The sequence below is a fragment of the Leptidea sinapis genome, chromosome 21 (assembly GCF_905404315.1).
Source record: "Leptidea sinapis chromosome 21, ilLepSina1.1, whole genome shotgun sequence".
Lineage (NCBI taxonomy): Eukaryota > Metazoa > Arthropoda > Insecta > Lepidoptera > Pieridae > Leptidea > Leptidea sinapis.
Genome location: NC_066285.1, coordinates 1,638,825 through 1,654,865, shown reverse-complemented (window position 1 = coordinate 1,654,865; position 16,041 = coordinate 1,638,825). Strand labels below are relative to the sequence as shown.

The 16,041-nt window shown below is 35.4% G+C and overlaps 1 protein-coding gene across 1 annotated transcript in view; it reads left to right on the top strand.

Annotated features, from left to right (window-relative positions):
* Nucleotides 1-16,041, top strand: part of LOC126970700 (atrial natriuretic peptide-converting enzyme-like) — a 39,856-nt gene that overhangs the window by 18,598 nt on the left and 5,217 nt on the right. The window contains exons 4-8 of the mRNA XM_050816793.1: nt 3,909-4,062; nt 7,409-7,666; nt 12,294-12,477; nt 14,640-14,855; nt 15,486-15,681. Of these exons, the coding sequence (XP_050672750.1) occupies nt 3,909-4,062; nt 7,409-7,666; nt 12,294-12,477; nt 14,640-14,855; nt 15,486-15,681 (1,008 nt within the window). The remainder of the gene's footprint in view (nt 1-3,908; nt 4,063-7,408; nt 7,667-12,293; nt 12,478-14,639; nt 14,856-15,485; nt 15,682-16,041) is intronic.

Below are 16,041 nucleotides of genomic sequence, written 5' to 3'. Positions count from 1 at the left end.
CGCTTTCGGAGCGTAATTATATCTGTGGCCCAACACTAACAAACATTATTTAACAACAACAGAACCAGACCAAACAGTGAAATTTCTCGGCAATGTTATAAGGGACTATTTATTTTTGGAGCGGTGATAGAAAATGTCTGAAACGAAAACCTTGGAAACTTTAAATTATTGGACTTATTCAAGTTACAAAATTAAAAAGTACTTAAGGTAAATTAATTTATTTAGATTGAACGTTCTATATTTTTTATTTGCCGTGTTTCGGCAAACCAATAAATCTATATATATAAAAATGCATTGCTGTTCGTTAGTCTCGCTAAAACTCGAGAACGGCTGCACCGATTTGGCTAATTTTCGTCTTGAATTATTTGTGGAACTACAGGGAAGGTTTAAAAGGTGAATAAATAGGAAAATGCTCGGAATTAAATAAAAACAACAAATATGTTTTTCCTTTGATGCGTACCCCGTCGAATTTATTGACGCAACGGTTTGACAGTTATGCTGTGAAACAGTTTTATTACAACAACAGGGTGCAATTTTACGAAGCAAATCTTGATTTCATGATATATTATTGACAAATTCATAAAAAAAACATTATTTTATTTATTATATACAGAACAACGTCTGTCGGGTCAGCTAGTTTCTTATAAATTGTTTCTGTATCCGTATCCGATGCATTCTTTCAGAATTTCTTTCTATATCAAATCAATTTTTTAAGTTGCTAGATGATGCTGTAAGATTATGAAAATGAACCAAAGAAAACACATTTGTATTGAAAGCACAAAACGGTTAAACTTTAAATGAAATTAATGAGATTAGATATAGAATTTCCGGTTAGCTAAAATAATATTAAATTTTGACTGTGCAACGAACTACCGTTAATAAATATTAAGTATATTATAAGCAACGTTGGATGAACGCCATTGATGATTCATATACATAGTTCATGAACTAAACCCGAAATGAATGTTTAAATGAGTATCTGTACGTATCAGTAGGCAGGCACATAAGCGTTATGGTAAAGTAATTCAAATCGGAGAAAGTTCGCTTTCACGGTCGTACAAATTGTAATGGAGCGTGTTGCAGGGCAGTTAAGATTACACCCGAATACGATCGGGCTATTAATTATTGGTTTTATGTCATTATGAATCGATGAAAACAGATATGAATCTGATTGTATGCTATGAATTGGCGAAAAAAGACAAATTGTTGCATAATGACAGATCGATACATTCATAATATTTAACACGCGGCACGTTGTATTTACTTACGTATTACAATATAATGTACCTTCGTATTGTGTATTTAAACAGAATAATGACGGACAAATAAAAAAAAACAAAATGTATTCATTTTAGATTCCACTTAATAATACAGATTTTTAAGCATGTGAAACGGACCAGTTACAACGTCAAATTTACTTGTTGTAATTTATTGGTCAATAGTTTTGCGAGGTTGAAAACCAGGGCACTAAAAGAAAGGGCTTATAACCTTGGATGTAGTTTAACAACACGAAGTGCATAGAAAGTTCTTAGCTTAGAAAAGTGAGCACACAGTGACTTTCTCACGTCGATTATTAAAGTGCACTTTAATGATAAGGTCGTGGAAAACTTCAATGATAAATATTACACCGCAGCCTCAGCTCGGAAACCGGTTTTGACTTGTGACTGTATGGGCAACGTGAAGGCAAGCCTCTTTATTTACGTAAAATGTAGCAAACATGTGAGTACTTACTATCTTGCTATACAACTTTTAATATTTTTTAATCTTTCCTTGATTGAATCGGAGATCCGTAGGAGAACCAGCTACTAGTGGGAGGCTCCTTTGCACAGGATGTCGGCTTAATTATGGTACCACAACGACACCTATTTCTGCCTTGAAACAGTACCTAATGTGTAAGCATTATTGTGTTTCGGTCTAAAGGGCGAAGTTAGTGAAATTACTGGGCAAACGAGACTTAACATGTTATGTCTCAAGGTGAAGAGCGCAATTATAGTGCCGCTAAGAATTTTTGGGTTCTTCGAGAATCCTGAGCGGCACTACATTGTAAAGGGCAGTGCGTATCAATTACCATCAGCTGAACTTCCTGCTTGTCTTGCCCCTTATTGTCAATAAAAAATAAAAAATTCCAAAGTAACCGACAACCCGACGGACCCCAAACGATTGCGAAACTGAAGTGTCAGTGAGCAGGTGACATAGCTCGACGGACAGATGGCCGTTGGGGCAGTAAAGTCCTCGAAAGCGACCACGTACCGGAAGACGCAATGTTGGTAAGACCCTCATAAGATGGACCGGTGATCTGATCAAGAACGCGGGGATAGGTTGCATAAGGGCAGAGCAGGACCGATCGTCGTGAAGATCTTTGATGGAGGCCTTGGTCCAGCAGTGGACGTCTTCCGGATAAAATGATGATGATGATCATATGAACTCTGAATTTTACCGAAACGATGCGATAAAGCATTTCAACGTTTTAACGCCGCATTTCGACCTTTTTTTATGAAAAAAAAAGGGACGAGACCAGCCGGACGTTCAGCTGATGGTAATTGATACGCCCTGCCCATTACAACGCAGTGCCTCTCAGGATTCGTGAAAGACCCGAAAATTCTGAGCGGCACTACAACTGCACTCGTTACCTTGATACATAAGATGTTAAGTCTCATTTGCCCAGTAATTTCACTAGTTACGGCGCCCTTCTGACCGAAACACAGTAATGCTTACACATTACTGCTTCACGGCAGAAATAGGCGCCGTTGTAGTACCCATAATCTAGCAATCATCCTGTGCAAAGGAGCCTCCCGTCTGGTACCTATAATAATGATAGAATTATCAAACATAATTCATTTATAGAAGCAAACACACGGGTCATTCGACGGAGATTTAATATCGCCGCTCAAGTTAATTTGCAACACGTCTCTACAAAATTATAATTCGTAATGGTCCAGTGTGTCCACTCTTATAACAAACTTCCCAGTAAAGTCCAGGATCTATCAATATGTAAATTTAAAAATGTCATTAAGAAAACTCTCTGTGAAAAAGAGTATTACAAAATATCTCTTATTTTTGGATGATAAACCGCCTTGGAATCAAAGCTGCTAACTTGTACAAATAAGTTGTGTAAAAATAATAATAATTTATTATCTTAATTTAACTGAATTTCATTGGTGTATTCCGGAAGGGAGATTGATTCTGATTTCAAAAAGTGAATTCACAGTCTAATTATAATACGAATTAAGAACATTCTTGTACTGAATGGCCACATTATCTCTGGACCTCGGTGGAACGTGAATCCCCTCCCGTTCCCCTTTCAACCCCTCGCGATCGATCTGTTGCGTTAGTACGGCTTGCAGTTTCATTACCTGCCTTACGTCATGTCATGATATTTTCGTGATATCATTGCTATTGAAGTTTTCATTTTTTTTACTTTTCTTGTAAATAGTTCTGTAATTCTGTCAGATAAATAAAATAGTTTTTGTACTAAGCCAAGATCCTTTAATTGATTTTTAATCAATGTTATAATAATAATAGTCCCGGGTTGGAATCCCAGTAGGTGCAATCATTTATATGTTGAATACGGATGTTAGTTTCAGAGTTGTTTAACTAAGTATATTTTATTAGATATATCGTTGTCTGGTACCCATAGTACAGGCTATGCCTAGTTTGGGACAAGATAATTTATGCAAGAGTGTGTCAATATTATTATTATTATAATCAGCATCAGAAAACCATTACATTAATCTATAACACTGAGAAAATAAATCGTAGTTTATTTATTAATAATAATATTCTAGTGATGCTTGTTTTGCACACCGTAACAATGCGACTATGTGTCGTCATCGACGTTAGGTCCAGAGAGAATGCATATATAGAAATAGTGTAAGTTGATGTTTTATTGACCTTGTATAATATTTTAGTGCAGATGATGGGACGCGGGTTCACTTCGAGGTGTCATTTGAACCAATATTTACTGCAGTGAGCACGACAGACGTCAAGTCAGTGATGCAGCGAGCGATTCTTGCACCTTATTTCGCCGCTGCCGGAGCTCAGCCAGATACTCTACAGATCGAGGTAAGTTACAACATTCAACTACAACTGTTACTATAACTATTAAGGCTTAGTATGTAGATTATCATCAGCACCCATCCCTATCATCATCAGCCGGAAGACCTCCACTGCTGGACAAAGGCCTCCCCCAAAGATCTCCACGACGATCGGTCCTGCGCTGCCCTCATCCAATGTATTCCGGCGATCTTCACCTTTGTGGGGACCTACCAACACTGCGTCTTCCGATATGTGGTCGCCATTCGAGGAATTTACTGCCCCAACGGCAATCAGTCCGTCGAACTATGTGCCCATCCCACTGCCACTTCAGTTTTGCAATAGTTTGGACTATGTCGGTTACTTTCGTTCTCCTACGGATCTCCTTATTTCTGATTCGATCTCGCAGGGAAATTCCAAGCATAGATAGCCCTCTCCATTGCCTTCTGAGTGACCATGAGCTTTCCCATAAGGCCCATAGTTAGCGACCACATCTGCCTACCGTAAGTCATCACTGGCAACACACACTGGTTGAAAACCTTCGTCTTGTAGATTATACAACGACGTTAGTTCAAAATTTTTCGAAATCGATATTTTCAACAATAGTTCAATAAAATAAAATAAAATCTCGCACATCAAGTAGTACGTACCTATATCCTCTGCATTATAAAACCATATAAATTATATCCTGGCGTACTGCTGGCATTAGCGAGCATGCAACCAAGGCGTCGCGTTTGGTTTATTACGAAAAAAATTAATATAAAATAATTTACAAAGCGAATTGATAAAACCCACGACGAATATTTATAAATACTAATAAACTATCGAGTAAAATACGTTTTGTGGTTATAGCCATCATAGTTTTATGATAATATAAAACAATTCATTTTAAAAGCCTATTTTTCAAAAAATAAATCTATCGAGATTTTTTTTCGTAATCGTATTTTCGAAACTGCAATAATTTAGATAAAGATATGAAGATAAACATGTCAAAAAATTTTCAAAAATGTTACTTTTTAGGTCTATAGGCGTCTTAATATAAATTAAGTACTTTTTTTACTGTATATTTTTCACTGTATAAACCACACTGTTACCATCGGATGATGTGTTCATCTTTAATTGTTACATATATCAGAATTATACCTAGCATAAGTTTATATAAATGTGTAATGAAATGAAATGAAATGATTTATTTGTATGAATCGTGGTAACATAGTTGTTAACAATTGATAGGTGTACAGCACAATATATTTGATTGTCAATATTGGAATTTTTCTATTTATACGTCATTAATACACATTACATAGCTTTAATTCAATAATATAATATAAAATAAACATTTGTTTGTAGGTAAAAAAAATAATATTTAAATACTATTACTTTTGGCTAAATAATTATTTTAAACTATAAAAGCATTTATCTATTAGCCATAATTTTAATTTTTAATGCATTATTGTTTTAGGCATCTCTCTAATATTCTCTAAAATATGTAATGTTGATGATCCAAATAAATAAATAAAAATGAACAAATTTTAGCAGATATTCTATTCTATAGCGTTATAAATATAAATAGATGACGTCAGCCTGTTCTACTTTCTCTCTAAGACATCCGTTTACATACTTCTGGCTCATGTGCTTCTGGTAGCTGATCAGAATTTTGATATTAGTCTGCTACTAGACTTCGCTTAATGTCGGATACATTAACCGAATTATAGGGCACTGTATACCAAAAATTCGAATGTCTATAAATAATTAAATAAAGCTAGTTATTTAAAAAAAGGGGGGAATATTAGTGATCTCTATACAAGAATATTGTCTTCAATATAAATATAAAAGTGAAACTTTTATTACATCGTCTCAAACTTTTTCGTCCGTGTGTTGCATGTCGCGTGACGGTGGAGCCTATAGTTCGCAGCAGCTGACCGTGTAGTGTATAGACTATTACTCATTTGTGCTAGTGCTCCACGCTATTTTGTTTGTTTTTGTCAGTGTTTAATGTAAATGTTGTTGTTTTATGTCTTCATTATAGAATGTGAAAAAAAGTTTCACTTTTACCGTGGTTTCAAAAAACCACACAATCCTTTTTAATTTTAAAAACTTTCAAACATTAAATTAATGAAAATACAGAACCCAGTTGAAGTTGTTATACATTAAATTGTAAGTATCGCTAAAAAACGATAGTGGCATAGCAGAGAATAATTGAAGTGCATGTTAGAAATAAATTTTCATACAGATATTCTGCCCGCAACTCAGCATTTTCGGCGCAGTTGTGAAATCAATACAAATGCAGTTTTTTGAGATGTATACTATAATGGTTATTATTTGGAGTAAGGCCTACTCATAGAACTAGAACATACAAGCGAATAGACGACCTGACAATGTGTAACCAATAACGATTGTCAATGTGTGTGTTAGCTAGTAATTTAATATTTACTGACATAAAACTTTGCTGAAGGCTACTTACTTTACTTTTACTTTTAATAAGTGATATCATATCCTATTTTGAATAAAAATATTTGAATTTGTGATAAAACACGGGCGCTTTTGCATTGGGTTGTCTTAGCTTAAGCTCAGCATATAATTTTAGATGTCATCTTAATATATATAAATTACGTGACACGTTTGTTCGCGATGGACTCCTAAACTAATGAACGGATTTTAATGGGGATTACTTCATGGTGTGCAGTTTGGTCCAACTTGAGAGATAGGATAGTTTTAATTTCGATTATACTGTAAATTTATAGGCCTACTATTTAAATCGGATTACATAGAGGAAATAAGAGTTCGTTTCAACTCGAATGTTGTATACAACAAAGTTATCATCACATTGCCGATTCTTCTGATGTGTTGATGAAATGCCGGTGAATGAATTTCCGGTGAAATTTTGAATTGACACGAAGAAGAACTCGGAACTTCGCGACGCAAAGTAGGGTACTGTGTTTATTGCATTGCATATGCATTCTATGTATGTATGCATGTTTATGTATGGTTTGTATTTCCTTTGTGGTGCACTATACACCTAAAGCGTAGGCCGATTTTGATGATACCATATTATTGGACATGGAGCGACCGCCCCCAGCCTATTAAATAATAAGTTTTATTGTACAATATTACATTATTACCATATTTTTTATGAAAAAAAGAAGCCCGCTGAGTTTCTTGCGCCCGATCTTCTCAGGTCTGAGGCATACTTTTCGAATGGGTGGAAGTTTTTGACTGTCTGAAGCACAATATAACAGTCAGAATTTTTGAGTTCTAATATTTTTATATAACCTTAGTATAATTGTTTCGACCAAATCATCACTACATATTTCTATAATCATCAATAATTCTTGTTATGTTAGCAAAGAGAGTCATTAATAAAGATTATTTGCAGGAAAGTTCTGTGATATCGTCGCAAGCTCTGAAAGAAAGTGAAACCACGATCGCCGAGCCGCCCACAACTGAGCCGATGATGCCCGACGTTGAAGAGCTGCAGGAATGTTCGCCGCTAGTACTCTCGCTGTGTTCCCATTTGCCGTACAACATTACTACATACCCCAACTTGGTGGGTCACGCCACCAAGGACATACTGTTGCGTGACCTCGTGGCGTTCAGAGAGTTGTTAGATGCAGAATGCTCGCACCTTGCTCAAGTAAGTAAAATTTTGTATTTTCTTTGATTAAAGCGACTGTTTTATTTTATTTCATTTATTTGTATAAAGAAACTTACAGCTATTTATATAACATAAAGTTATGATAATCGATAAATATTACACTAGCCAAAATAGTTCCTATCGATGCTTATTACATAGTGAAGTTTTAAGACTTATTAAAAATAATTACAAAAAAAAATACAAAAGTTTAAAGAGGCAATAAATTCACTGATACAAATATAACCTTTAGGTACAAATTTTAGGTACAAAATCGTACTTATTACATCGAAATATGTCTATGTAATTATAACAGTCATTGTGTGTTCTGCAAGCTCTGATAAGAAATCTATTCTTAAAATAATTAGTCCTAAAGAATGGCACTAAAAATATTTGATCGGTGGAGCGATGACCTATTATTTGACATTTGAAGCAAATACGACTAAGTAGGAGTGGAGAATCAACAACGTTGTTAATTATTTTGTACAAGAACGTGTGTTACACACTTATATAAAATACTTTTGAAAGGATTAAAACGCGTGTAATTGTAACAGCGCTTTTACATTACATTTTGCGTAGAAGTTACATTTTTTAGAATTATTTTAGCTAACCCGACCTTTCTTGGCCTTTTCTGATCATATCCCCCTGGTCCACGAAGCGGATAATTCCATTAAAAAGTGTATTATTTAAATAAGTATAACTTACTGAAACATGTAATGTTTTCGTATCTCAAAGTATCTATAGTTTTATTAGGTGGGGGTATTTTACGGAACAAATACTTGTGTTAAAAAAAAATATTGAGATTCAGAGCGTGATTTCACACAGACTTAATAATATATATGTATATACTAGCTGTCCCAGCAAACGTTGTATTGCCGATATTAAAATCGCGATACAAAAGTAACTGTTGATCGTAGATGGGTGAAAATTTGAAGTTGTATGTATTTTTTAATGCTGACTCATAATCAAACAAATTAAAAAAAAATGTCAAACAAATTAATAAAAAAAAATCGTGTGGACCACCCTTAACATTTAGGGGGATGAAAAATAGATGTTGTCCGATTCTCAGACCTTCCCAATATGCACTCAAAATTTCATGAGAATCGGTCAAGCCGTTTCGGAGGAGTTCAAAGTTTAACACCATGACACGAGAATTTTTTATATTAGATATATATATATATATATATATAATATAATAGTAACATAATGTTATGTGTGTTATCCAAAATACTTTGAATCAATTACATTTATTCAAACAAAACAAATCTTATAACTATATTTACAATACTATGACTAAGTAAATAAAATTAAAACTATCATTACGTGGAAGCGTACCAAGAATACTGGCAGCATTTCCACGATGGATAGCAAGCCTGATGAAATAGCTTCTAGAGCTTGGGTTGTCAGTAGCCTTATTAAAATTTTTGATGTTTTTATGATATTCTTCATCTAAATTGGAAGCATTTATGTTAATATATTGAAGTAGGCGCTACTTTGTGGAAATCCATAATTATACAAATGATTTGAGTTTTCTTTAGTGTTAATTCCGCCAATATTTGTCTTTAAACAATTCGACACGTGTTTCGCCTTTATACGAGGCATCCTCAGGACGTGTTGTCTCGCCAATATCTGGCACGAGACATCAGACATTGTCTGAAAGAAAAATCACTTGTAGCATTAATGTTTTTTATCATTTATTTATTTGCTAATGTTCTCAAAACTACAAAAAAAACCTACTTACCCAGTAAAATTGATGTGCTTTTTCTAATCAAGTTAAGTTATGAAGCATATCTATACAGGTCCACTAGATAGATTTGATTACTTTAGTCTCTTTGCGTTCACCAACAGTGACAATAAAATCTACTAAACTCGAGATTGTTTCATGGCCGGCAAGGTTCCATAATAAAACAGAAATAAGCATTCTACAACCAGATAATTTAATAATAAGTGTTATATGTATTTTATGTCAAATTATTTACATACTTATGACTTAAAATTAATATCACAGTTTATATAAAAAATAATAAAATAAAACTTAAATAATCTAATAAAATTAATTAATTACAAATAGTAAATATCATTAAGAACGCTGTCGGCAGGTAAGGTGCCCATGAAGCTGGCAACGTTACCTCTTTGTATGGCCAAACTTATCCTTTGACAGAGGTACGTACCAGATCTTGGGTTACCTGCTAAATCGGTTAGACGCCTGGATAACTCTGTTATGAGGTTTATTATTATATAAGTGTTATTGTAATAAATAAATTCACTCACGGTCTCATTGTGAAAAGACAGGGGCTATTAATTATCATAGTAGGTAATAAGCTTTCAATAACCGTATGCGCCTAGTAATAAAAAGTATGACTTTATTTTTATCTCTTCTGACTTTTTCTTTTAATAACTATGTATTTCGCCTTAGAATGAATATTTTTACAAGCGTAATTATTTTCAAATAATACGCATTGGATGTTATTGTCGAAATTTTTTTTAGTAATTGTAGTAGCTGTACATTGTCTTAGCGAGATTTATGTTGTTATGTTTGTTTAAACTTTGATAGGCCTTTCTTCGTTTTCCTAACCTCAAAGTTGTGTAGCTATTCTCATGTTTAATGTTCAAACGAAAATCGCTGTAAATCTCTGTTGTTAATCACTTATTAATAACAATTTTGAAATGAATGACGTTAATGGCCAAAAACCCAGCACAAGCGGAGTAGGTGTAGGCTCCCCTGCGCCATCTTGTTTCTCATATAGATTCTTCCGTTTTATTTTATTATAATAGTTAATACAGATATTACTATTGAAATATACCCCATATTTAACATATTTGCGTGTTATTGTACATTAGATATAATAGCGTATAGACAAGCAAAGCGTCCAAAAGAGAAAACTCTGTAACGAATACATAGCAAAATATAAAAGGAAATAATAATAATTCATACATACATACACACACTCACGCCTTGTTCCCGTCGGGGTAGTCAGAGACAATAGAATGCCATTTGCTTCTATCCTTACAAACCTCACGCGCTTCCTCTACATTCTACTCTTTTCATACATGCTCTTCGGTTGCGGGTGCTTCGGACCTCTCCTTTTCTCAAAACATCCCCAATAATAATAATAATATGTCATTTATTTCAGGCACTTTAAACCCATTACAGTAAATTGAATAAAATAGAATAAGATTTACTTAAAAATAAAATTTTATGCATCACAGTACTTAATTAAATAACTTAAAACTAAAATTGTGCCAAAGGGGGGTTCGTACAAAGAAATGTACCTACTGATGGTGAATCTATTGTTACTATAACCGATTTTGATTGATAAGTCCTAAACAGTCAGCCACGCTTGATATTAGCTCCTTATCATTTTGAATATTAAACTACTAGCTTACGCACAAATTGACAATTATAATAATTGATTACGCGTTATCGGCCTTTCACACTGGCCTCTACTATTTACCACTGGACTGGCGGCTGCCAAAGTGCTTTTGTGCCTGTTTGATATTCGCCATCTTGGCGCTGTCGGCCATAGCGAGAGTCTGCGATACTAAAACTAGTGATGACAGCCTAATGGACAACATAGACGGTGGGAAACTTTTTTACAAAAAAAAAATGTGTACTTTATTACGTTGATTCTTGAAGTATAAATCACACGGAAAACGAACGAAATTAATTCAAAATCCAAAAATACTTCAGAGTATTGCACGTTCCTTCGCAGCCATTTGTATTATACGTCAATATTAGTTCTCTGGACGCTCGCGAGTGGCGCTTCAAATAGCCACATTTGCTGTCAAACATATGAAACAGCCTGTCCAGTGGTATTTTACAGGTCAGTGGCCTTTCAGGTCGTCTCTACGCTCTGCTATAATATTAATACTTTGTAAACTTGTAACTAATCTGTAAATATAGACGTTGTCGGACATATCCAATGTTGATTAACTGACAGTGTGTTATAGGTTAGGTACTAGCTGACCAGACAGACGCTGTTCTGTGCATAGAATAAAAATATATATAATTCGGGAATAATGCAGTCCAAATTTTAAAGTATTAAAATGGATACCTGGACAACAAAGCGCTGGCAGCTATTTCGGTCAACGGATCAGCCTACCTATCCAACGGACGCGGAAATGCTGCCAGTATTCTTGGTACGCTTCCACGTAATGATAGTTTTAATGTAATGTGGTTTACAATATGTATGTAAATGTAGTTATAAGATTTGTTTGAATATTTTTTTAAGATATTGAAATTGGTATAACTAGTATGTTATCATTAAGAGGTAGCTATACGGACTTTTTTGTAGACCTATGCTTACATAATATATGGTGGAATTGTGTATCTTAATACACAATTCCACCATATATTATTTTGTTATCTCAAAGGGGTTAGCCAGCGATTTCGTTAAAAGCTCCCTGATGGCTAATCTTTTTTTGACAGACGATCACACATACAGACGCAGCGGAGGACTTTGTTTTATAATAATTAGTAATTAGTGATATTAAAATTCTCTTTCTGTTGATCTGTTTACCGCAATCTAGTCATAATGTTTAAGGGGCACTAAACTTTAATCTGGCTCAGTGTGAACATTTTTAAGGTTCCTATTAAAGAAAAGTCTTTACTTTTTAATTTTTTTTTTAGGACTTCGTATGTCAAATGTTGCAACCGCGATGTGAGGAAGGTCGACTGGTGTATCCATGTCGTTCCTACTGTCGTAAGTTCCACGCGGGATGCGGGTCGCGCCTCCCAGACCGACTGAAGCCCCATTTCGACTGCGCCCGGTTCCCAGACTACTTTGGACCCGGCTCCTGCGCACCCGAACCAGGTAATGTACATATGTATCACTTGCAATACTAGCTGATGAACAATTATAATAAATGTATGCATACACAATTTGCACATATAACTATGTATATAACTATGTATAACTATGTATATATAGGTAATAGCGTTACCCCTTCGTCCGCATTTACCATAGTAATCACATTAGTTGGTGAACATGCAGGCAGTGTTCGTAAGGAACGTTTTCGTATGACCGTTTTTTCTCCGAATTACTTTGCAAATCCGACCATATCGAAGAAGTCCTAGAGTATACTAGTGGACCCGACAGACGTTGTCCTGTACACACGTGTTTAATTTGAAAAATCAGTCCAGCCGTTAGGAGGAGTTCACTAACATACACATGAGCAGGAGAATTATATAATATGGACGGAATTGAGAATCTAAACCAATCTCAAATTCACTGGAACACACAAAAATATCATCACAATCGGTCCAACCGCTTAGGAGGTAGTTCAATTGTGAATCTGAACCATTCTCGAATCCACCTGAAGACACACAGAAAGTTTCATTAAAATCGGTCCAGCCGTTTAGGAGGAGTTCAGTTACAACTGACGCACCAAAGAAATATATATATTAAGATTAAGCCTATGACACTCACAAACAATATGGCTTTCTATTGGTAACAGAATTTTCAATAGATCCAAAAATTTCCCCCTACAACCTAAAAATTTTTACCTCTTCATAATATTAGTATTGATAAGTAAACAAACATAAATTTCGAAAATAGAACAATGTTTAAATACGTAATAAACGAACATAAGTAGTTATGTGCATACACAAATGACAATAAACTGTTACGATCGTTGACAGTCATACAAATTGATAAATTGAACGTTCTTTGTAGATAATCCAACTGCTCGATATTGCAGGGTGGGGCTTACTCAGCAAGAGTGAATTATTTTGAGAACGAAGAAGCGATGTTTATCTTAAAAAATACTATATTGTATTTGTATCTACTTACTTATCCATACAGACACTCATCAACACAGTTACCGAGTTCCCAATTGTCATATTGATTTGAAGAACAATAGCATTGTAAGATTTAATATTTTTTACATACAAAGGAGCTATTGAAATATTTAAATTAAAGTGAATTGGTCCGAGATATTTAGATTAATAATCTAAAGATCTACTTTTTATAACGGTATGTAAAAGTTGTAGTTCTTGCACATACATATTACAGAATACGAATTACAGAATTACGAGCAAAATTGTAACCCATGTGACAAACGCACAAACTATAAATGTGCTGATAAATCCACGGGCGAGCCCCATACTCTGATGATAAGAAATCATTTCTGGCCACGGCAACAAATAATGTAGCGTGAAATAATAATTTATTAGATTGGTGGTAATTTGTCCTTCAGATGTAAAGTTCGTTGTCCCTTGAGAATTAATAACGAATAGAAATGGATAAAATGACATTAGAATAGATAACGGTTATAGAAATCATCTAAATAGCAAATGACTATCTCAAAAGGCTCATCAAATAATTCAGGTGGCTGACTGCACATATTATAATAATTATGCGAATATGGATGGAAGTTTAAAGAAAGGTTGAGTTGGCCCAGATGGCTGTACATTCGTCATTCTGTACACTCGGATCGAGTGCATTCGGAAGCTACTCGCATGGTATAAAACGATCCTATTCGAGTGGACTCGACCGCGGTCCAAGACATACAAGTTCACTTGGATCATAAGAAAAACAAAATGGCGTCACCTAAGAAAAGTGCAGTGACCTATTAGATTTTTGGCTCTGGCAGGTATGCGTATCTGCTTTCTGTATTTTTGGAGGTACTTCTTAGAATTCATGCATAAATTACATAAAAATAAAATTATCATCCTCTCACTGCAACAAATCAGTTGTGTAAGCACAATACATATGACAACCTTTTCCTTAAAAACAAAGGCTACCCGAATGTGTGTAAACCAGAATCCGTGTTTAAAACTCGTATATACGTTGTATTATGTAATATCGAGCCTAAGGTAGACTAAATGTCCGAGTTAACATCAATAATATATCCCTTTCTGACTACGTATGAGTCGTGTCAGTTCTGTCTTATGGCTACAGCAAGACTCGCCATGTTTTTGCTTCTGATTCAATGAGTATCCCGTCTGTAATGCTTTTGTTGCTTTTATTTGTAGATTGTCACAATAGCCTCCAGCGGCTCGCCCTCTCCCGGCGCTTGTGCGACGGCCTGCCGGACTGCGCTGATGCATCAGACGAGCGGGAGTGCTCCCACTGCTCGTCGGTGGGGAGTAACAGCCTGCGGTGCGCGCTGCACGACAGATGTTTGCCGCCACACCTGCGCTGCGACGGAACACCCGACTGTGCTGATGGCAGCGACGAATCAGGCTGCTGTATGTATTTTTATAGATTTATTCTTCCACGTACTACAAATCTGCGGAATGAGCTTCCTTGTGCGGTGTTTCCGGGGCCTTCAAAAGAGCGCATACACCTTCCTTAAAGACCCACAACGCTCTTGTGATTCCTCTGGTGTTGCAAGAGAATGTGGGCGGCGCTGATCACTTAACACCAGGTCAACCTAATTTTTTACGGCGCGCGACGTTCTGGTAGTGTGGAACGTGCATAAACGAAAATGTTCTCTTTTTGAAATTCATACAGATACCACGCATAATAAGAATGTGGCTATCTGTTGAAACTCTTAGCACATGAAGGGATCGAAAAACAAAACAAAGGAGTGTCGCTATGAAATTTAGTACAACATTACAACACTCGTTTGGATGATGGATGGTTATTATGACATTAGGTGATTAAATGTTGGCAATAAGCTAACTGTTTCAGAATCTTTAATAGAGGATTTAAAGCATGGGTGTAGATAAATTAGACTTATCTAAACCTGTAACAACTAATATGATGCAACCTAGCCTAAGAGATGGATGACACGTGGAACAGAATGGCTAACAAACACCATAATATACACACATACTTACATTAAGTAAACTAATATTGTTCCATTTACTTTTTAGTATGGGTGACTCGATCATTAGCTTCGTGGAAGAGAGAGAACAGCGAGACCACGTTGGGGTCAATCCGCAGTAGAGTCGGGTACGCCGTATGGGCGGAGCGAGGTCATTATGGTAAAATCTGTGCGGCGCCGCATGAGGACAACAAGCAAGCCTTGATGAGCGTCGCGACTTCGTTGTGCACATCCCTATCATTTAGGTACGTAGGGGTACGGTAGTACCCGTAGTATCTACATACCTACCTCTACACTGATATTTTTATGAAATACTCTAGGTAAGAGTTTCCGAGTTCAATTCGGTAGAATTAGTAAGAACTATTAACTATTCTAATAGGTATTAAGAAAGAATCTCCAGAATTTTATCTCGTTTGCATTTATTAATATAAAAAACTGTTATAAAAATAAACCTGGTAATAAAGTTACGGGTGTAATGTTGGATTCAAATATCGGCTTCATCCATTGAGGCACTTCATAGGTACACGAGAAGTCAGAACACATCTCATTCTAATTGTTTTTATAAAATCGAGTTACGTTGTTTGTCCGCGATGAACTCCTATAAT